The 23,090-nt window shown below is 53.9% G+C and overlaps 1 protein-coding gene across 1 annotated transcript; it reads right to left on the reverse strand.

Annotated features, from left to right (window-relative positions):
• Nucleotides 1–8,047: 8,047 nt before the first annotated feature.
• On the reverse strand, nt 8,048–13,745 carry LOC134990300 (sterile alpha motif domain-containing protein 12-like). The gene is made up of 4 exons (XM_063950672.1): nt 13,577–13,745; nt 12,699–12,849; nt 10,251–10,416; nt 8,048–9,530 (listed from the first exon to the last, which is right to left on the reverse strand). Exons 1-3 carry the CDS (start codon nt 13,592–13,594, stop codon nt 10,253–10,255), a joined length of 333 nt encoding a protein of 110 aa, XP_063806742.1. The 5' UTR covers nt 13,595–13,745; the 3' UTR covers nt 8,048–9,530; nt 10,251–10,252.
• Nucleotides 13,746–23,090: the final 9,345 nt, after the last annotated feature.

The following is a 23,090-nucleotide window of genomic DNA, read 5'->3' on the forward strand; positions in this document are numbered from 1 at the left end:
ACGAGTGATATGTGTGCAGGCGTCCTATTACACACCTTATATACCCACCAAGCCAGCAACGAGTGATATGTGTGCAGGCGTCCTATTACACACCTTATATACCCACCAAGCCAGCAACGAGTGATATGTGTGCAGACGGCCTATCACACACCTTATATACCCACCAACGAGTGATATGTGTGCAGATGGCCTATCACACACCTTATATACCCACCAAGCCAGCAACGAGTGACGTGTGCAGACGGCCTATCACACACCTTCTATACCCACCAAGCCAGCAACAAGTGATATGTGTGCAGACGGCCTATCACACACCTTCTATACCCACCAAGCCAGCAACGAGTGATATGTGTACAGACGGCCTATCACACACCTTATATACCCACCAAGCCAGCAACGAGTGATATGTGTGCAGACGGCCTATCACACACCTTCTATACCCACCAAGCCAGCAATAAGTGATATGTGTGCAGACGGGCTATCTCACACCTTATATACCCACCAAGCCAGCAACGAGTAACATGTGTGCAGACGGCCTATCACATACCTTATATACCCACCAAGCCAGCAACGAGTAACATGTGTGCAGACGGCCTATCACATACCTTATATACCCACCAAGCCAGCAACGAGTGATATGTGTGCAGACGGCCTATCACCCACCATATATACCCACCAAGCCAGCAACAAGTGATATGTGTGCAGATGGCCTATCGCCCACCATACAGTATGTACCCACCAAGCCAGCAACGAGTGATATGTGTGCAGACGTCCTATCACACACCTTATATACCCACCAAGCCAGCAACGAGTGATATGTGTACAGACGGCCTATCACACACCTTATATACCCACCAAGCCAGCTACAAGTGATATGTGTGCAGACGGCCTATCACACACCTTATATACCCACCAAGCCAGCAACGAGTGATATGTGTGCAGAAGGCCTATCGCACCCCTTACATACCCACCAAGCCAGCAACGAGTGATGTGTGTGCAGACGGATTATCACACACCTTACATACCCACCAAGCCAGCAACGAGTGATATGTGTGCAGACGACTTATCACACACCTTATATACCCACCAAGCCAGCAACGAGTGATGTGTGTGCAGATGGCCTATCCCACACCTTATATACTCACCAAGCCAGCAACGAGTGATATGTGTGCAGACGGCCTATCACACACCTTATATACCCGCCAAGCCAGCAACGTGTGATATGTGTGCAGACGGCCTATCACACACCTTATATACCCACCAAGCCAGCAACGAGTGATATGTGTGCAGATGGCCTATCGCACACCTTATATACCCACCAAGCCAGCAACGAGTGATATGTGTGCAGACGGCCTATCACACCCCTTATATACCCACCAAGCCAGCAACGAGTGATATGTGTGCAGACGGCCTATCACACCCCTTATATACCCACCAAGCCAGCAACGAGTGATATGTGTGCAGACGGCCTATCACACCCCTTATATACCCACCAAGCCAGCAACGAGTGATGTGTGTGCAGACGGCCTATCCCACACCTTATATACCCACCAAGCCAGCAACAAGTGACATGTGTGCAGACGGCCTATCACACCCCTTATATACCCACCAAGCCAGCAACAAGTGATCTGTGTGCAGACGGCCTATCACGCACCTTGTGTACCTAACTGTATGTATCAGTCCCACCAATAATATAACTGACCGATAATATTCTGACCTTATCTCCCTCTACTCTCCCACCCGTCCTCTTTGCTCTGCTAATGTACGCCAACTCTGCTGTCTTCTGACTATCTCCTCCCACTCCTACCTCCAAGATGTTTCACGTGCTGCTCCCTTTCTCTGGAATTCCCTACCTCTCCCCCTCAGACTCTCCACCTCTCTACAGAACTTCAAACAGGTTCTCAATCCCCACTTCTTCCCCAAACCCAGCCAACTCTCATCCTAACCCTCTGTCCCAAGCTCGGTCTACCCCATCTGTGTCACCCCTGTCTGTCTTCCCCTCCCCTTTAGAATGTAAGCTCTCACGAGCAGGGCCCTCAACCCTCAGTGTGGTCTACTGATGTAGTTATGTTTCTCTTACGTCCTTGAGGATACTGGGAATCCATTTAGTACCATGGGGTATAGATGGGTCCACTAGGAACCATGGCACTTTAAGAATTTGATAGTGTGGGCTGGCTCCTCCCTCTATGCCCCTCCTACCAGACTCAGTATAGATAATATGCCCGGAGGAGGCGGTCACGCTTATGGAAGCTCCTAAAGAGTTTTCTGCATTTATTTTATCTGTTTGTTGTTTGCAGGCAGGACTGGATGACACCAGTCTGTCTGCTTCGTGGGACTTAGGGGGGGGGCCTAACCTCTCTCGGTGTTAATGGTCCCATCTCCCGCTGACAGGACACTAGCTCCTAAGGGAACTATTCGCAAGTCCCACCGCGGCGAGCGTAACCTCCCGCAGCACGCCGCCACCCCTAACAGAGCCAGAAGAGTGGTGAGTAGTGAGCCGGCATCCCGGTTCGCGAGGGGCAAGCCATTATGGCGGCATGAGGGTACGGAGACGCACGGCTTCTACACGGGGCGGCTGGGTCTCCAGACTCAGTACACAGTGCAGACGCACAGCTTCTGAGGGGACGAACTGAGTCTCAGTACACTGTACACAGTACCCAGACTGGCAAACACAGACTTAACACGGATCTGACTCCATTTTAAGCACTAAATTACCTCAGCCAGTATAAAAAAAAGCGGGAAGACCGGGCGCCATGGAGGGGTCGTGGCTTCACTATGAGCGGATCCAGCAGCTCTCCAGCGCCATTTTCCCTCTGCAGTGGACACAGACACTGACTGACAAGGACGCGCAGCTCCTCCGATGTGACTCCAGATTACCTCAGCGGTACCAGGCGGTCATAGCAGGGGGGGAGCGATTATTAGTGTACTACAGGCCTGGCCAACCTGTGGCTCTCCAGATGTAGTGAAACTACACATCCCAGCATGCCCTGCCACAGTTTTAGCATTCCCTAATAGCAAAACTGTGGCAAGGCATGATAGGACTTGTAGTTTCACAACAGCTGGAGAGCCACAGGTTGGCCAGGCCTGGTGTACTAAGTCCCCAATCTGGGTACTTAGTCTGCGACCCGGCTAAGCTTGGCATTAGCGATAAGGGCACTGTGTTGCTGGCTCCAAATAACTCTGTGTCTTGCTGGAAGGGCTCTTTATGGGTTAATTGTGCTTTTAACCTTTTCCTGTGTGTGTTCTGTCACATTTACAATATGTCAGGCAAAGAGCATGTTTCATGTACAGCAGAGTGTTCCTCTTCCCCAGGGGTCTCACTACTGGGTACTCAGTGTAGTGCACCTTCCCAGGCTAGCGGGGCTGAACCAGCATGGCTGGATTCCATTAAAGGAATGATATCCAATATTGCTGCCAAACTGTCCCGCAATGAGAAAGAAACGCAATACTTAAGACAGTCTGTGGATGAGTTTATGAACAGAGACTCAGTCCCCAAATCAGCGTCTCAGACCCCTCCCATTTGTCCGCAAAAACGTACTCTGGACCATATTTTGCAGTCCGTCTCCGATGATGAAGGGTCAGACATGGAGGAGGGTGAGGAGGACTCAGGGGGGGAAGGGGGGTGCAGCTCTATCATAGGGAATAGAGGCTCTTATAGAGGCTATCAGAGATGTTCTGCAAATTCCTGATAAGGTGTCAGTGGAGTGTGAGGAATCTTATTTTAATGTAAAAAATAAATCCTCAGTCACTTTCCCTGCGTCAAAGGAATTGAATAGCCTGTTTGAAGAACCATGGGTTAATCCTGATAGGAAACTTAAAATCCCTAAGAGGTTACTCTCATCTTTTCCTTTTCTTCCTGAGGATAGGAAAAAATGGGAAAATCCACCAATAGTGGATGCATCAGTATCCAGGCGGTCACGGAAAATAGTGTTGCCTGTCCCTGGTGCAGCCTCCCTGAAAGACACAGCTGATCGTAGAATTGAGACAACACTCAAATCCTTGTATACAGCTGCTGGGGTGGCCCAGAGACCCACTATAGCATGTGCGTGGATATTCACTAAAGCCATGGCTAAATGGTCAGGTAACCTAATTGAGGGGTTGGATTCCTTATCTAGGGGGGAGATTGTTTTACTCCTGCAACATATACAGGACTCTGCAAACTTTATGGTAGAAGCCATAAAAGAAACAGGCTTGCTTAATGCACGCACCACGGCTTTGGCAGTGTCAGGATGCAGAGGCTTATGGCTACACCAGTGGACTACTGATGCGGACTACAGGAAAGGCGTGGAAGGCCTACCATTTACAGGAGAGGCCTTATTTGGAGATGATCTAGATAAATGGATCTCCAAAGCTACTGCGGGTAAGTCCACATATCTTCCTTCCGCAGCGCCCCCAGCCAGGAGGTCTTACTCAGCTTCCAATTTGCAGTCCTTTCAGACAGCCAAGTTTAAAGGCAAAACTAGAGGTTCTTCTACAGCCACCAGAGGTGCTAGAGGTAAACCACACAAACCAGCACCTGCCAGTTCTCAGGAACAGAGTTCAGGCTCTGCTTCCTCAAAGCCTTCAACATGACGGTGGACCGCTATGCCTGGAAGACTGGCGGGTGGGAGCTCGGCTAAAAATTTTCAGTCACATCTGGACAAGTTCGTGCCAGGATCCCTGGGTCATAAATCTTATTTCCCAGGGCTACAGACTGGTGTTCCAGGAGCTCCCACCTCACAGATTCTTCAAATCAGGCTTACCAGTTTCACAGGAGGCAAGTATAACCTTACAGTACGCCATTCAAAAACTGGTGCAGACTCAGGTCATTGTTCCAGTTCCACCTCATCTGCAAAACAAGAAGTATTATTCCAACTTGTTTGTAGTACCGAAACCGGACGGTTCTGTAAGACAGATTTTGAACCTCAAGTCGTTGAAGCCGTACTTACGAGTGTTCAAATTCAAAATGGAGTCTCTGAGAGTGGTGATCTCAGGTCTGGAGGAAGGGAAATTCCTAGTGTCTCTGGATATCAAGGATGCGTACCTTCACATTCCGATCTGGCCGCCTCATCAGGCTTATCTAGAGTGTGCACTGTAGGACTGCCACTACCAGTTCCAGGCCCTGCCATTTGGTCTCTCCACGGCACCGAGGGTGTTCACCAAGGTGATGGCAGAGATGATGTTTCTCCTCCGCAAACAGGGAGTGAACATAATTCCATACCTGGACAATCTTCTGATAAAGGCGCCGTCCAGGGAGAGGTTGTTGGACAGCAACCCAACTACTCCAGGATCATGGGTGCATTCTGAACCTTCAGAAATCTCACCTAGAGCCATCACAGAGGCTTCCATTCCTGGGAATGATACTGGACACAGTCTCGCAGAAAGTGTTCCTTCCATTGGAAAAGGCATTTGTAATCTAGTCGATGGTTCGGGATGTCCTGAAGCCAACCCGTATATCGGTGCATCTGTGCATTCGCCTTCTGGGGAAAATGGTAGCCTCTTATGAGGCGCTTCAGTACGGAAAAGTTTCACACAAGACCTTTCCAGCTCGATCTGTTGGACAAATGGTCCAGATCGCATCTTCACATGCACCAGAGGATCCATCTGTCGCCAAGAGCCAGGATTTCTCTTCTATGGTGGCTTCAGACTTCTCACCTAATCGAGGGTCGACGGTTCGGGATTCAGAATTGGATTCTGCTAACCACAGACACAAGCCGCAGAGGTTGGGGAGCAGTTACCCAGGGGGTGCAGTTTCAGGGAAGATGGTCAAGTCAGGAAGTTGTCCTTCCAATCAACAATCTGGAACTCGGGGCTATATACAATGCCCTTCTGCAGGCCTCATATCTTCTTCGAGATCAGGCCATTCAGGTCCAGTCGGACAATGTCCCGGGGCAGTGGGGCCTTCACCCGGAGATGTTCAGGTGCTTGACACATCAGTGGTGATATCCACAAATCGACATGATGGCCTCTCGTCTCAGCAAGAAGCTCAAGCGGTATTATTCTAGGTCGAGAGACCCACAGGCAGTGGCGTTAGACGCTCCATGGGTCTATCAGATGGTGTACGTGTTTCCTCCACTTCCTCTGATCCCAAGAATTTTCCAAAGAATAAAAAGGGAAAAGGTTCAAGCAATACTCGTTGCTCTGGACTGGCCAAGAAGGGCCTGGTACGCGGGCCTTCTGGAGATGCTACTCGAAGATCCGTGGCCTCTCTTTGCGAGGATCTTCTGCAACAGGGCCTGTTCATCTATCAGGACTTACTGCGGCTACGTTTGGCGGCATGGAAGTTGAATGGCTGATTCTAGCCAGGAGAGGGATCCCTTACAAGGTCATCTCGACTATGATCCAACCCAGGAAGGGGGTAACATCTAAACATTACCACCGTATTTGGAAGAAATAAGTCTCTTGGTTTGAAAGCAGAAAATATTCTGCAGTGGAATTTCATCTGGGACGTTTCCTGCTTTTTCTGCAGTCAGGTGTGGATGTGGACCTACGTCTGGGCTCCATAAAAGTCCAGATTTCGGCCTTGTCCATCTTCTTTCTATAGCAATTTGCTTCTCTCCCTGAGGTCCAGACGTTCTTGAAAGGTGTTCTGCACATCCAACCTCCGTTTGTGCCTCCCACGGCACCTTGTGATCTCAATTTGGTGCTGCAGTTCCTCCACTCAGACTGGTTTGAACCTTTACAGGAGGTAGACGTAAAGTACCTTACGTGGAAGACCGTCACACTGTTGGCCTTGGTTTCAGCAAGACATGTGTCGGAGCTGGGGGCGTTGTCTCACAAGAGCCCCTATGTAATTTTTCATGAAGATAGAGCTGAACTCAGAACTCGTCAGCAATTTCTTCCTAAGGTGGTGTCTGCGTTTCACATCAACCAACTTATTGTGGTTCTGGTGGTTACTGGACACCTCTACTACTTCAAAGTCTTTGGATGTTGTGAGGGCTTTGAAGGTGTATGTAAAGCGAAGAGCTCGTCACAGGAAATCAGACTCGCTGTTCAGTCTTTATGACCCCAATAAAATTGGGTGTCCTGCTTCAAAGCAGACAATTGCTCGTTGGATCAGGCTTACTATCCAGCATGCTTATTCCACGGCAGAACTGGCGGTTCCAAAATCTGTACAGGCCCACTCTACTAGGTCGGTGGGTTCTTCTAGGACGGCTGCCCGGGATGTCTCAGTTTTACAGCTCTGCCGAGTAGCCACTTGGTCAGGTTCGAACGTGTTTGCTAAGTTCTACAAGTTCGAGACTTTGGCCTCTGAGGACCTTCAGTTTGGTCAATCAGTTCTGCAGAATCCTCAGCACTCTCCCACCCGGTTTGGGAGCTTTGGTACATCCCCATGGTACTAATGTGGACCCCAGTATCCTCTAGGACGTAAGAGAAAATAGGATTTTAATTACCTACCGGTAAATACTTTTCTCGTAGTCTGTAGAGGATTCTGGGCGCCTGCCCAGCGCTTCGTGTTTCCTGCACTGTGACTTGGTTAAGTATTGTTAGTTCAGCTGTTGCTGTTTCTGTTTCAAGTTTGGTTAGCATGGAGTTCCTCTTGTTTGTGTGCGCTGGTTCGGAATCTCACCACTATCATTTTATATCCTTCTCTCAAAGTATGTCCGTCTCCTCGGGCACAGTTTCCTAGACTGAGTCTGGTAGGAGGGGCATAGAGGGAGGAGCCAGCCCACACTATCAAATTCTTAAAGTGCCCATGGCTCCTAGTGGACCCGTCTATACCCCATGGTACTAAATGGATTGCCGGTATCCTCTATGGACCACAAGAATAGGATTTACCGGTAGGTAATTAAAATCCTATTTTTGTTACCCTGAACTTGTCCTATATTGTCTTCAACTGTAAGTCACTGTTTTCCTGTTTTGATTATGCGCTTATGTACTCTGTAATTGGGCGCTGCGGATCCCTTGTGGCGCCAAATAAAGGATAATAATATAATAATAATAACAGAGGATCAAGTGTCCTTCTCCAAAGGTATCCAGAGACGTAATCACACTGGGGCTGGCAGCTGCTCCACGTGTCCTGGTTACTCCACCGCTGCCACACGCAGGAGAGAATACAAGTCACCAGTTTATCAGGAAAGGTAGAAGCCCCCAGTTGTTGGGGTAGATTTATTGACAGCAGAACACAGATACAGATACAGGCGTGGATGTCACATGTTCCCAGTAGCGCCTTGGACCCTGTGGCGCGTTTCCGCAGACGAGGCCGCGTGTGTCCGTCCCCATTACACCTTGTTTGTGTCAGGTTTCCCCTCGGTCTCAATCGCTACTTCTGTGCTGATGACCCCCAATCTCTCTCTCTCTCTCCTCCTCTCCCCTTCTTTCCTTTATTGCATTTCCAGCTGTCCCGTGCAGCGTAAGCTCTGATTGTTCCCGTCTCCTACAGTTTCCAGTCCTGTCCCATCTCCCTCACCATGGAACACTCCACTCTCTCATCATTTCTACTCCAACCACTCCTTCTTTTCTTTTTCCTTCCTTTTCCAAGCCAGCGGCTTTCACCCTCTTCTCATTTCCCACCTCAGCTGCTGCCACCTCTTCTCCTCCATCCATCCTCATCCATCTGTGGCACAGACTGGCACCTGGCACTGTACATCCCCCATAGTGATACACTGTGGCACAGACTGGCACCTAGCACTGTACATCCCCCATAGTGATACACTGTGGCACAGACTGGCACCTGGCACTGTACATCCCCCATAGTGATACACTGTGGCACAGACTGGCACCTAGCACTGTACATCCCCCATAGTGATACACTGTGGCACAGACTGGCACCTAGCACTGTACATCCCCCATAGTGATACACTGTGGCACAAACTGGCACCATACGTCCAACATAATAATACACTGTGGCACAGACTGGCACCTGGCACTGCACATCCTCCACAGTGAAACACTGTGGCACAGACTGGCACCATACGTCCAACATAGTTATACACTGTGGCACAGACTGGCACCTGGCACTGCACATCCTCCTTAGTTATACACTGTGGCACAGACTGGCACCTGGCACTGCACATTCCCCATAGTGGTACACTGTGGCACAGACTGGTTCCTAGCGCTGCACATCCTCCTTTGGTTACAACCTGTGGTAAACACTGGCAACCGCCTCTGCACACCCCTCATAGTGGCACAGACTGGCACTGTACATCCACAATAATTATACACTGTCACACAGACTGGTTCCCAGTGCTGCACGTCCTCTTTTGGTTATAGACTGTGGCACAGACTGGCACCCGGCGCTGCATGGTCCTTCTGCAGTACACACCGTGGCACAGACTGGCACCCGGCACTGCATGGTCCTTCTGCGGTACACACCGTGGCACAGACTGGCACCTGGCACTGCATGGTTCTTTCTGCGGTACACACCGTGGCACAGACTGGCACCCGGCACTGCATGGTTCTTTCTGCGGTACACACCGTGGCACAGACTGACACCCGGCACTGCATGGTCCTTCTGCGGTACACACCGTGGCACAGACTGGCACTGCTCACATTGTATAATGTATAACTTGGCTTCCACGGGTGAAGTGTCTTCTCAGGTGCTCACCGATCTGTAATGACAACCCAGGGAAAACAGTCATCTCACCATAACCAATAACACCGCTATGTACTAATCTATTACAGGGGGGCAGAGAGTGGGGGAGACAGAATGGAGGCAGAGAGCCTAATTCAGGCCTGATCGCTGCTGTGTGAAATTGCAAGGCGGACGATTATTGGACAACTGCGCATGTGTACGGATCGTAATGCGCAGGAGCGAGGCCAAACTGCAAAAAAATCCTGCGTCATTTTTGATCGCTAGGTGTTCGCAAGGTGACTGACAGGAAGCAGACGTTTGTGGGTGGTAACTGACTGGTTTCTGGGAGTGTCAGGTATAACGCAGGCGTTCCCAAGTGTTTTCAGGGCGGGTGTCTGACGTCAGCTTACTAGATTAATGAGCAAGATGGAGTCTAGTTATTATTTCTGTATGTCTTTTTCCTATAGTGCCCAGACCTGACATGTAAGACTGGCAGCACCCGCCATGCCCAGACCTGACATGTAAGACTGGCAGCACCCGCCATGCCCAGACCTGATGTGTCAGACTGGCAGAACCTAGTGTGCATCCATACTACCCACTTGCCCTGGTTTCATTATATTATGTGTCTGTAGCAAATGAATGTGCAGGTTCAGGGGACAGTGGGCTCGGAAGGTCTATTATCTGAAGCTACTAATGAGCCGGCCCCACTGGACACCAGTCAGCACCAGGTAATGGGGTGATAAGAGGGCAGTCCCACCTTCAGTGCTGGTCATCTTCCGCTACCGCCGTGATGAGACGCAGCTGCCGGAGCTCCTGCTGCAGCCGCAGCTCTAGAACCTCCACCAGGACTGTACTGCGTAAGCTCTCCTGGTGAATTCCCATCCGCTGCAGCAAGTCATCTGTGAGTCTGAGCAGAGCGCGTCCTGGAAACAGAAGCACAGGATTAGACAGGACGCCTGGCATCAGTACCCACATAGAGGAATACATGCCATGGTGGTGTAAGAGGGAGCGAGTATATGGGTGGTGACGTCTGAGCTCGGGAGGGATGGCACCGGGACAGCATGCTTCCAGCAGACGGAATATGGCTATGGGTATATACCGGGGGGGGGGGAGGCATAACCGCCTTCTCACCCGGCATAGTGCCCCAACATTGGGGCTCATTCAGGCCTGATGGTAGCCGTGCAGCTACGATTAGACACCCTGACATGCAGGGGGACGCCCAGCAGAGGGCTAGTCCTCCCCCGCACGTCTGACCCACTCCCTGACGCACGGGTGCAATAGCATCGCACAGCGGTGAAGATACTGCACCTGGCGAGAAAGTCCCTACCTGCGGAGCATTGCTGCGCTGGTAGGCGACTTTTCGCTGTGTTCCAGGTCGCAGCGGCTGCATGTGACGTCACGCAGGCGCCACGGCCCGCCCCCCGCACGGTCTGGACACGCCTGCGTTGCCCGGACCGCGCCCCCAAAACGGCGTCCCAAACGCTACCAGCCCGCCCCTTCCCGCCCAACGAATGCCTCTGCCTGTCATCCAGGTAGAGGCGATCGCTGGGCTGAGATACCAATCGCATCTCATACGCAGTTCGGACCTGATCGCCCGCTGTGCGAAAACGTCCAGCAGCGATCAGGTCTGAATTACCCCCATAGAGCTAGGTTACATCTAATGAGCGGTCTCTTTCAGCAACCACTTGGTGTCAGGACAGAGGAATTCTGTACCACTCTGATTCTCAGGGTTGTGCGCAGTCAAACATGGTGACCGCGCATTTCCCAGAATCAGCATTCGGTGTCGGAATGGCTAAGTGCTGTGGGCAAGGATGAGAGCTGAGGGGAAGAGGACGACACAGGAGGAAATAATAGCGGGGAGAGGACGACCAAGGAGGAAATAATAGCGAGGAGAGGACGACACAGGAGGAAATAATAGCGGGGAGAGGACGACCCAGGAGGAAATAATAGCGGGGAGAGGACGACCAAGGAGGAAATAATAGCGAGGAGAGGACGACACAGGAGGAAATAATAGCGGGGAGAGGACGACACAGGAGGAAATAATAGCGGGGAGAGGACGACACAGGAGGATATAATAGCGGGGAGAGGACGACCAAGGAGGAAATAATAGCGAGGAGAGGACGACCCAGGAGGAAATAATAGCAGGGAGAGGACGACACAGGAGGAAATAATAGCGGGGAGAGGACGACACAGGAGGATATAATAGAGGGGAGAGGACGACCCAGGAGGAAATAATAGAGGGGAGAGGACGACACAGGAGGAAATAATAGCGGGGAGAGGACGACACAGGAGGAAATAATAGCGGGGAGAGGACGACACAGGAGGAAATAATAGAGGGGAGAGGACGACACAGGAGGAAATAATAGAGGGGAGAGGACGACACAGGAGGATATAATAGAGGGGAGAGGACGACACAGGAGGATATAATAGCGGGGAGAGGACGACACAGGAGGATATAATAGCGGGGAGAGGACGACACAGGAGGAAATAATAGCGGGGAGAGGACGACACAGGAGGAAATAATAGCGGGGAGAGGACGACACAGGAGGAAATAATAGCGGGGAGAGGACGACACAGGAGGAAATAATAGCGGGGAGAGGACGACACAGGAGGAAATAATAGCGGGGAGAGGACGACACAGGAGGATATAATAGAGGGGAGAGGACGACACAGGAGGAAATAACGTCGGGGAGAGGACGACACAGGAGGAAATAACGGCGGGGAGAGGACGACACAGGAGGAAATAATGGCGGGGAGAGGACGACACAGGAGGATATAATAGCAGGGAGAGGACGACACAGGAGGAAATAAAAGCGGGAGAGGACGACACAGGAGGAAATAAAAGCGGGAGAGGACGACACAGGAGGAAATAATAGCGGGGAGAGGACGACACAGGAGGAAATAATAGCGGGGAGAGGACGACACAGGAGGAAGTAATAGCGGGGAGAGGACAACACAGGAGGAAATAATAGCGGGGAGAGGACGACACAGGAGGAAGTAGTAGCTGGGAGAGGACGACACAGGAGGATATAATAGCGGGGAGAGGACGACAGGAGGATATAATAGCGGGGAGAGGACGACACAGGAGGATATAATAGCGGGGAGAGGACGACACAGGAGGATATAATAGCGGGGAGAGGACGACACAGGAGGAAGTAATAGTGGGGTAAGAATAGTGGGCTGGGGAATGAATCGGTGGTCCCACCTGAAATGTCATGGGTGTACGCTGCTTGGACCAGGCCCGCTGAGTTCTGTAGAGGTCCAGACTGCAACCAGGAGCAAACGTCTTGCACGGTCCAGTCACACACCGGCTTCTCCCAGATATCCTCATCTTCTGAGAGATGTGACACCAGGCCCTGGGGAGGCAGGAAAGGGGCGGCAGTGGGTTACAGGGATACTATAGATATTATCCTGCGCCAGGAGAATGATGTCATGTACCAGGGGCAGCTCAGGGGGGCGCTATCTGCAGCACACGTGTCTCACCTATCGGGGCAGGTTCTGAGTTTGCAGCAAAGCAGGAAACAGCCAGTAACTGGGTCTTGGTAAAGCCGTCACCCCTCCTGCGCTACCGAGCTGCTGTCCCCTCCCAGGCCCAGAGTGACTGTGACTGTCCCAGACATGCTTCATGCAAGAGCAGCCAGTATTTACCCTGCATGCAAGAACAATAAATGTCTTTGCCCCCTTGCAGTGTAACATGGTTTTACCAAGGTACAAAGCTCCTTGCTTTCCATCCGCCCATTACGTAAAGACAGGGCGGCAGCTGCGGGCAAACTCCCTGGTATCGCCCCTCCACCGGTATCTTACAAACGCCCCTTATATATAAACCAGAAGCGGGCCTCTAGGGACAAGGGGCCTAATTCAGCATGGGTTGTAGTTGTAACTTCTATTCTTTACACTAGCACTGCGGGGGGACACCCACCGCTGGGCACGACCACCCCGCATGCCAGTGCCCTCCCCCCACCCCTGCTAACATGCTAAGGCAGGCAGCTACCCGATATGTTCCGCTCCCCAGACCGTTCGCGGGGCGCGCCGTGGCGGCTGCGTGATGCTGCATTGGGCCCATGGTATCAGACAATATATTACCTGGAAGCGCCCAGCCATAGGAAGCCCCTGATCCGCCGTCACTCCGTACTTCCTGGCCTGCACCTGTAAGGAGACAACACATCGGGATTATCTCCTGCCCGCAGAGCGCTGGGTACCGGACACATGCGGCCATTACTGAGCGCTGTTCCTCTGCATCAATACAAGTCACCTCTCACCAGCGACCTCGGCTGGGAGTACTCTCCTTTCCTGTGACTCCACTCCCGCTACCTTCTACCGTTACTCAGTGTCCCAGTCATGGCAGAGAGCGCGCGCTGGCGCCAGGTAAGGTCGTCGCACATGGTCGTTTTATACCAGTTTCTAATTAATAGTAAATACGTCCCGCGCAGGTCGGCGATTATAGCAGGCTTAGCAATGTTATAATGTCCGGTAATTCTGAGATGTACCAAAAGGTGGGGAGATCGGTAGTGGTGGATTTCCCACTAGGCACAAGAGGCACGAGGCTAGGGGCGCCACTTGCTAGGGGCAGCACAGCAGGAACCCCTGCATGAGAGCTGTGCTAGGCCACTTGCCCGATGACGCCAGGAATTTTAGTGATATGTTTTTTTAACATAATGACGTTATTTTGCAATTGTCGGGGGCCACAGAACAGTAAGTTGTGATACATGAGGTGGTGGTTGGTCTAGTAGTCAGGAGGCATCAGGACAGGACCCAACATGAAGGGGACAGTGACATGATGGGGGGGGATCAATACCATTGTGCCTAGGGGCGGCATGATCCCTAAATTTGGTCCTGGAGGTTGGAGCAGATTGAGGGTGCATGTGACACTACAGGAGGAACACTCGCCCTTAGCTCGGGCCTCACACCCGCACCCTCACTCCCAGCCCGGGCCTCACACCCGCACCCTGGCCCCCAGCCCGGGCCTCACACCCGCACCCTAGCCCCCAGCCCGGGCCTCACACCCGCACCCTGGCCCCCAGCCCGGGCCTCACACCCGCACCCTGGCCCCCAGCCCGGGCCTCACACCCGCACCCTGGCCCTCACACATTTTATAAAGCCAGGTAATGCAGCTGAGACACGGTGTTGCCGGTAGTGATGGTCGGTAGTAAGGTAATGCAGCTGAGACACGGTGTTGCCGGTAGTGATGGTCGGTAGTCAGGTAATACAGCTGAGACACGGTGTTGCCGGTAGTGATGGTCGGTAGTCAGGTAATACAGCTGAGACACGGTGTTGTCGGTAGTGAGGGCTGGCAGCCAGGTAATGCAGCTGAGACACGGTGTTGCTGGTAGTGATGGGTGGCAGCCAGGTAATACAGCTGAGACACGGTGTTGCCGGGAGTGAGGGCTGGTAGCCAGGTAATACAGCTGAGGCACGGTGTTGCCGGTAGTGATGGTCGGTAGTCAGGTAATACAGCTGAGACACGGTGTTGCTGGTAGTGAGGGCTGGCAGCCAGGTAATACAGCTGAGACACGGTGTTGCTGGTAGTGATGGCTGGCAGCCAGGTAATGCAGCTGAGGCACGGTGTTGCCGGTAGTGATGACTGGCAGCCAGGTAATACAGCTGAGGCACGGTGTTGCCGGTAGTGATGACTGGCAGCCAGGTAATACAGCTGAGACACGGTGTTGCTGGTAGTGATGGGTGGCAGCCAGGTAATGCAGCTGAGACACGGTGTTGCCGGTAGTGATGGCTGGCAGCCAGGTAATGCACCTGAGGCACGGTGTTGCCGGTAGTGACGGCTGGCAGCCAGGTAATACAGCTGAGACACGGTGTTGCTGGTAGTGATGGGTGGCAGCCAGGTAATACAGCTGAGACACGGTGTTGCCGGTAGTGATGGCTGGCAGCCAGGTAATACAGCTGAGACACGGTGTTGCTGGTAGTGATGGGTGGCAGCCAGGTAATGCAGCTGAGACACGGTGTTGCCGGTAGTGATGACTGGCAGCCAGGTAATACAGCGGAGGCACGGTGTTGCTGGTAGTCAGGGCTGGCAGCCAGGTAATACAGCTGAGACACGGTGTTGCTGGTAGTGATGGCTGGCAGCCAGGTAATACAGCTGAGGCACGGTGTTGCCGGTAGTGATGGCTGGCAGCCAGGTAATACAGCTGAGGCACGGTGTTGCCGGTAGTGATGGCTGGCAGCCAGGTAATACAGCTGAGGCACGGTGTTGCCGGGAGTGAGGGCTGGTAGCCAGGTAATACAGCTGAGGCACGGTGTTGCCGGTAGTGATGGCTGGCAGCCAGGTAATGTGTGTTGTTCATCAAATCGACACTGCCTAGGTCGACCACTATAGGTCGGCAGTCACTAGGTCGATAGGGTTTCTAGGTCGACATGTGCTAGATCGACATGAGGATTTTTTTTTTGTGTTGTTTTCTTCGTAGAGTGACCGGGATCCCAAATTAGTGCACCGCGTCCCCTCGCATGGCTCGCTTCGCTCGCCATGCTTCGGGCATGGTGCCTTTGCTTTGCTCGGCACAGATTACCGTTCCAATCGTAGTCCACGTGGATCGTTAAGTATGAAAAAATTAAAAAAAAGAAAAAAAAATGTAAAAAACTCATGTCGACCTTTAGACCTGTCGACCTAGCACATGTCGACCTAGAAACCCTGTCGACCTTCCATCCATGTCGACCTAGTGACTGTCGACCTATAGTGGTCGACCTAAACATTGGCTACCTAGACACTGTCGATCTTCAGACCGGATCCCCCAGGTAATACAGCTGAGGCACGGTGTTGCCGGTAGTGATGGTTGGCAGCCAGGTAATACAGATGAGGCGTGCAGAGAAGTAGGGGACACCGCTATCCCCAGGGGTCACTGTGACAGTGCTGTATGTGTATAGTGTCTCCCTGCTGGCGTCACTGTCCTGTGTGGAGAGTAGTGGGGGACACCGCTATCCCCAGGGGTCACTGTGACAGTGCTGTATGTGTATAGTGTCTCCCTGCTGGTGTCACTGTCCTGTGTGGAGAGGAGTGGGGGACACCGCTATCCCCAGGGGTCACTGTGACAGTGCTGTATGTGTATAGTGTCTCCCTGCTGGCGTCACTGTCCTGTGTGGAGAGGAGTGGGGGACACCGCTATCCCCAGGGGTCACTGTGACAGTGCTGTATGTGTATAGTGTCTCCCTGCTGGCGTCACTGTCCTGTGTGGAGAGGAGTGGGGGACACCGCTATCCCCAGGGGTCACTGTGACAGTGCTGTATGTGTATAGTGTCTCCCTGCTGGCGTCACTGTCCTGTGTGGAGAGGAGTGGAGGACACCGCTATCCCCAGGGGTCACTGTGACAGTGCTGTATGTGTATAGTGTCTCCCTGCTGGTGTCACTGTCCTGTGTGGAGAGGAGTGGGGGACACCGCTATCCCCAGGGGTCACTGTGACAGTGCTGTATGTGTATAATGTCTCCCTGCTGGCGTCACTGTCCTGTGTGGAGAGGAGTGGAGGACACCGCTATCCCCAGGGGTCACTGTGACAGTGCTGTATGTGTATAGTGTCTCCCTGCTGGCGTCACTGTCCTGTGTGGAGAGGAGTGGAGGACACCGCTATCCCCAGGGGTCACTGTGACAGTGCTGTATGTGTATAGTGTCTCCCTGCTGGCGTCACTGTCCTGTGTGGAGAGGAGTGGGGGACACCGCTATCCCCAGGGGTCACTGTGACAGTGCTGTATGTGTATAGTGTCTCCCTGCTGGCGTCACTGTCCTGTGTGGAGAGGAGTGGGGGACACCGCTATCCCCAGGGGTCACTGTGACAGTGCTGTATGTGTATAGTGTCTCCCTGCTGGCGTCACTGTCCTGTGTGGAGAGGAGTGGAGGACACCGCTATCCCCAGGGGTCACTGTGACAGTGCTGTATGTGTATAGTGTCTCCCTGCTGGCGTCACTGTCCTGTGTGGAGAGGAGTGGGGGACACCGCTATCCCCAGGGGTCACTGTGACAGTGCTGTATGTGTATAGTGTCTCTCTGCTGGCGTCACTGTCCTGTGTGGAGAGGAGTGGGGGACACCGCTATCCTCAGGGGTCACTGTGACAGTGCTGTATGTGTATAGTGTCTCTCTGCTGGCGTCACTGTCCTGTGTGGAGAGGAGTGGGGGACACCGCTATCCTCAGGGGTCACTGTGACAGTGCTGTATGTGTATAGTGTCTCTCTGCTGGCGTCACTGTCCTGTGTGGAGAGGAGTGGGGGACACCGCTATCCCCAGGGGTCACTGTGACAGTGCTGTATGTGTATAGTGTCTCTCTGCTGGCGTCACTGTCCTGTGTGGAGAGGAGTGGGGGACACCGCTATCCCCAGGGGTCACTGTGACAGTGCTGTATGTGTATAGTGTCTCCCTGCTGGCGTCACTGTCCTGTGTGGAGAGGAGTGGGGGACACCGCTATCCCCAGGGGTCACTGTGACAGTGCTGTATGTGTATAGTGTCTCTCTGCTGGCGTCACTGTCCTGTGTGGAGAGGAGTGGGGGACACCGCTATCCCCAGGGGTCACTGTGACAGTGCTGTATGTGTATAGTGTCTCCCTGCTGGCGTCACTGTCCTGTGTGGAGAGGAGTGGAGGACACCGCTATCCCCAGGGGTCACTGTGACAGTGCTGTATGTGTATAGTGTCTCCCTGCTGGCGTCACTGTCCTGTGTGGAGAGGAGTGGAGGACACCGCTATCCCCAGGGGTCACTGTGACAGTGCTGTATGTGTATAGTGTCTCCCTGCTGGCGTCACTGTCCTGTGTGGAGAGGAGTGGAGGACACCGCTATCCCCAGGGGTCACTGTGACAGTGCTGTATGTGTATAGTGTCTCCCTGCTGGCGTCACTGTCCTGTGTGGAGAGGAGTGGGGGACACCGCTATCCCCAGGGGTCACTGTGACAGTGCTGTATGTGTATAGTGTCTCCCTGCTGGCGTCACTGTCCTGTGTGGAGAGTAGTGGGGGACACCGCTATCCCCAGGGGTCACTGTGACAGTGCTGTATGTGTATAGTGTCTCCCTGCTGGTGTCACTGTCCTGTGTGGAGAGGAGTGGGGGACACCGCTATCCCCAGGGGTCACTGTGACAGTGCTGTATGTGTATAGTGTCTCCCTGCTGGCGTCACTGTCCTGTGTGGAGAGGAGTGGGGGACACCGCTATCCCCAGGGGTCACTGTGACAGTGCTGTATGTGTATAGTGTCTCCCTGCTGGCGTCACTGTCCTGTGTGGAGAGGAGTGGGGGACACCGCTATCCCCAGGGGTCACTGTGACAGTGCTGTATGTGTATAGTGTCTCCCTGCTGGCGTCACTGTCCTGTGTGGAGAGTAGTGGGGGACACCGCTATCCCCAGGGGTCACTGTGACAGTGCTGTATGTGTATAGTGTCTCCCTGCTGGTGTCACTGTCCTGTGTGGAGAGGAGTGGGGGACACCGCTATCCCCAGGGGTCACTGTGACAGTGCTGTATGTGTATAGTGTCTCCCTGCTGGTGTCACTGTCCTGTGTGGAGAGGAGTGGGGGACACCGCTATCCCCAGGGGTCACTGTGACAGTGCTGTATGTGTATAGTGTCTCCCTGCTGGCGTCACTGTCCTGTGTGGAGAGGAGTGGGGGACACCGCTATCCCCAGGGGTCACTGTGACAGTGCTGTATGTGTATAGTGTCTCCCTGCTGGCGTCACTGTCCTGTGTGGAGAGGAGTGGGGGACACCGCTATCCCCAGGGGTCACTGTGACAGTGCTGTATGTGTATAGTGTCTCCCTGCTGGCGTCACTGTCCTGTGTGGAGAGGAGTGGGGGACACCGCTATCCCCAGGGGTCACTGTGACAGTGCTGTATGTGTATAGTCTCTCCCTGCTGGTGTCACTGTCCTGGGTGGAGAGGAGTGGAGGACACCGCTATCCCCAGGGGTCACTGTGACAGTGCTGTATGTGTATAGTGTCTCCCTGCTGGTGTCACTGTACTGTGTGGAGAGGAGTGGAGGACACCGCTATCCCCAGGGATCACTGTGACAGTGCTGTATGTGTATAGTGTCTCCCTGCTGGCGTCACTGTCCTGTGTGGAGAGGAGTGGAGGACACCGCTATCCCCAGGGGTCACTGTGACAGTGCTGTATGTGTATAGTGTCTCCCTGCTGGTGTCACTGTCCTGTGTGGAGAGGAGTGGGGGACACCGCTATCCCCAGGGGTCACTGTGACAGTGCTGTATGTGTATAATGTCTCCCTGCTGGTGTCACTGTCCTGTGTGGAGAGGAGTGGAGGACACCGCTATCCCCAGGGGTCACTGTGACAGTGCTGTATGTGTATAGTGTCTCCCTGCTGGTGTCACTGTCCTGTGTGGAGAGGAGTGGAGGACACCGCTATCCCCAGGGGTCACTGTGACAGTGCTGTATGTGTATAGTGTCTCCCTGCTGGGGTCACTGTCCTGTGTGGAGAGGAGTGGGGGACACCGCTATCCCCAGGGGTCACTGTGACAGTGCTGTATGTGTATAGTGTCTCCCTGCTGGCGTCACTGTCCTGTGTGGAGAGGAGTGGGGGACACCGCTATCCCCAGGGGTCACTGTGACAGTGCTGTATGTGTATAGTGTCTCCCTGCTGGCGTCACTGTCCTGTGTGGAGAGGAGTGGAGGACACCGCTATCCCCAGGGGTCACTGTGACAGTGCTGTATGTGTATAGTGTCTCCCTGCTGGTGTCACTGTCCTGTGTGGAGAGGAGTGGGGGACACCGCTATCCCCAGGGGTCACTGTGACAGTGCTGTATGTGTATAGTGTCTCCCTGCTGGCGTCACTGTCCTGTGTGGAGAGGAGTGGGGGACACCGCTATCCCCAGGGGTCACTGTGACAGTGCTGTATGTGTATAGTGTCTCCCTGCTGGCGTCACTGTCCTGTGTGGAGAGGAGTGGAGGACACCGCTATCCCCAGGGGTCACTGTGACAGTGCTGTATGTGTATAGTGTCTCCCTGCTGGTGTCACTGTCCTGTGTGGAGAGGAGTGGGGGACACCGCTATCCCCAGGGGTCACTGTGACAGTGCTGTATGTGTATAGTGTCTCCCTGCTGGGGTCACTGTCCTGTGTGGAGAGGAGTGGGGGACACCGCTATCCCCAGGGGTCACTGTGACAGTGCTGTATGTGTATAGTGTCTCCCTGCTGGCGTCACTGTCCTGTGTGGAGAGGAGTGGGGACACCGCTATCCCCAGGGGTCACTGTGACAGTGCTGTATGTGTATAGTGTCTCCCTACTGGCGTCACTGTCCTGTGTGGAGAGGAGTGGGGGACACCGCTATCCCCAGGGGTCACTGTGACAGTGCTGTATGTGTATAGTGTCTCCCTGCTGGCGTCACTGTCCTGTGTGGAGAGGAGTGGGGGGACACCGCTATCCCCAGGGGTCACTGTGACAGTGCTGTATGTGTATAATGTCTCCCTGCTGGCGTCACTGTCCTGTGTGGAGAGGAGTGGGGGACACCGCTATCCCCAGGGGTCACTGTGACAGTGCTGTATGTGTATAGTGTCTCCCTGCTGGCGTCACTGTCCTGTGTGGAGAGGAGTGGGGGGACACCGCTATCCCCAGGGGTCACTGTGACAGTGCTGTATGTGTATAGTGTCTCCCTGCTGGTGTCACTGTCCTGTGTGGAGAGGAGTGGGGGACACCGCTATCCCCAGGGGTCACTGTGACAGTGCTGTATGTGTATAGTGTCTCCCTGCTGGTGTCACTGTCCTGTGTGGAGAGGAGTGGGGGACACCGCTATCCCCAGGGGTCACTGTGACAGTGCTGTATGTGTATAGTGTCTCCCTGCTGGTGTCACTGTCCTGTGTGGAGAGGAGTGGGGGACACCGCTATCCCCAGGGGGTCACTGTGACAGTGCTGTATGTGTATAGTGTCTCCCTGCTGGCGTCACTGTCCTGTGTGGAGAGGAGTGGAGGACACCGCTATCCCCAGGGGTCACTGTGACAGTGCTGTATGTGTATAGTGTCTCCCTGCTGGTGTCACTGTCCTGTGTGGAGAGGAGTGGGGGACACCGCTATCCCCAGGGGTCACTGTGACAGTGCTGTATGTGTATAGTGTCTCCCTGCTGGCGTCACTGTCCTGTGTGGAGAGGAGTGGGGACACCGCTATCCCCAGGGGTCACTGTGACAGTGCTGTATGTGTCATAGTGTCTCCCTGCTGGTGTCCACTGTCCTGTGTGGAGAGGAGTGGAGGACACCCGCCTATCCCCCAGGGGTCACTGTGACAGTGCTGTATGTGTATAGTGTCTCCCTGCTGGCGTCACTGTCCTGTGTGGAGAGGAGTGGGGGACACCGCTATCCCCAGGGGTCACTGTGACAGTGCTGTATGTGTATAGTGTCTCCCTGCTGGCGTCACTGTCCTGTGTGGAGAGGAGTGGGGGACACCGCTATCCCCAGGGGTCACTGTGACAGTGCTGTATGTGTATAGTGTCTCCCTGCTGGCGTCACTGTCCTGTGTGGAGAGGGAGTGGGGGACACCGCTATCCCCAGGGGTCACTGTGACAGTGCTGTGTGTGTATAGTGTCTCCCTGCTGGCTGTCACTGTCCTGTGTGGAGAGGAGTGAGGGACACCGCTATCCCCAGGGGTCACTGTGACAGTGCTGTATGTGTATAGTGTCTCCCTGCTGGCGTCACTGTCCTGTGTGGAGAGGAGTGGGGGACACCGCTATCCCCAGGGGTCACTGTGACAGTGCTGTATGTGTATAGTGTCTCCCTGCTGGCGTCACTGTCCTGTGTGGAGAGGAGTGGGGGGACACCGCTATCCCCAGGGGTCACTGTGACAGTGCTGTATGTGTATAGTGTCTCCCTGCTGGCGTCACTGTCCTGTGTGGAGAGGGAGGTGGGGGACACCGCTATCCCCAGGGGTCACTGTGACAGTGCTGTATGTGTATAGTGTCTCCCTGCTGGCGTCACTGTCCTGTGTGGAGAGGAGTGGGGGACACCGCTATCCCCAGGGGTCACTGTGACAGTGCTGTATGTGTATAGTGTCTCCCTGCTGGCGTCACTGTCCTGTGTGGAGAGGAGTGGGGGACACCGCTATCCCCAGGGGTCACTGTGACAGTGCTGTATGTGTATAGTGTCTCCCTGCTGGCGTCACTGTCCTGTGTGGAGAGGAGTGGGGGACACCGCTATCCCCAGGGGTCACTGTGACAGTGCTGTATGTGTATAGTGTCTCCCTGCTGGCGTCACTGTCCTGTGTGGAGAGGAGTGGGGGACACCGCTATCCCCAGGGGTCACTGTGACAGTGCTGTATGTGTATAGTGTCTCCCTGCTGGGTCACTGTCCTGTGTGGAGAGGAGTGGGGGGACACCGCTATCCCCAGGGGTCACTGTGACAGTGCTGTATGTGTATAGTGTCTCCCTGCTGGCGTCACTGTCCTGTGTGGAGAGGAGTGGGGGACACCGCTATCCCCAGGGGTCACTGTGACAGTGCTGTATGTGTATAGTGTCTCCCTGCTGGTCGTCACTGTCCTGTGTGGAGAGGAGTGGGGGGACACCGCTATCCCAGGGGTCACTGTGACAGTGCTGTATGTGTATAGTGTCTCCCTGCTGGCGTCACTGTCCTGTGTGGAGAGGAGTGGGGGACACCGCTATCCCCAGGGGTCACTGTGACAGTGCTGTTATGTG

Source organism: Pseudophryne corroboree, unplaced genomic scaffold (assembly GCF_028390025.1).
Source record: "Pseudophryne corroboree isolate aPseCor3 unplaced genomic scaffold, aPseCor3.hap2 scaffold_1159, whole genome shotgun sequence".
Lineage (NCBI taxonomy): Eukaryota > Metazoa > Chordata > Amphibia > Anura > Myobatrachidae > Pseudophryne > Pseudophryne corroboree.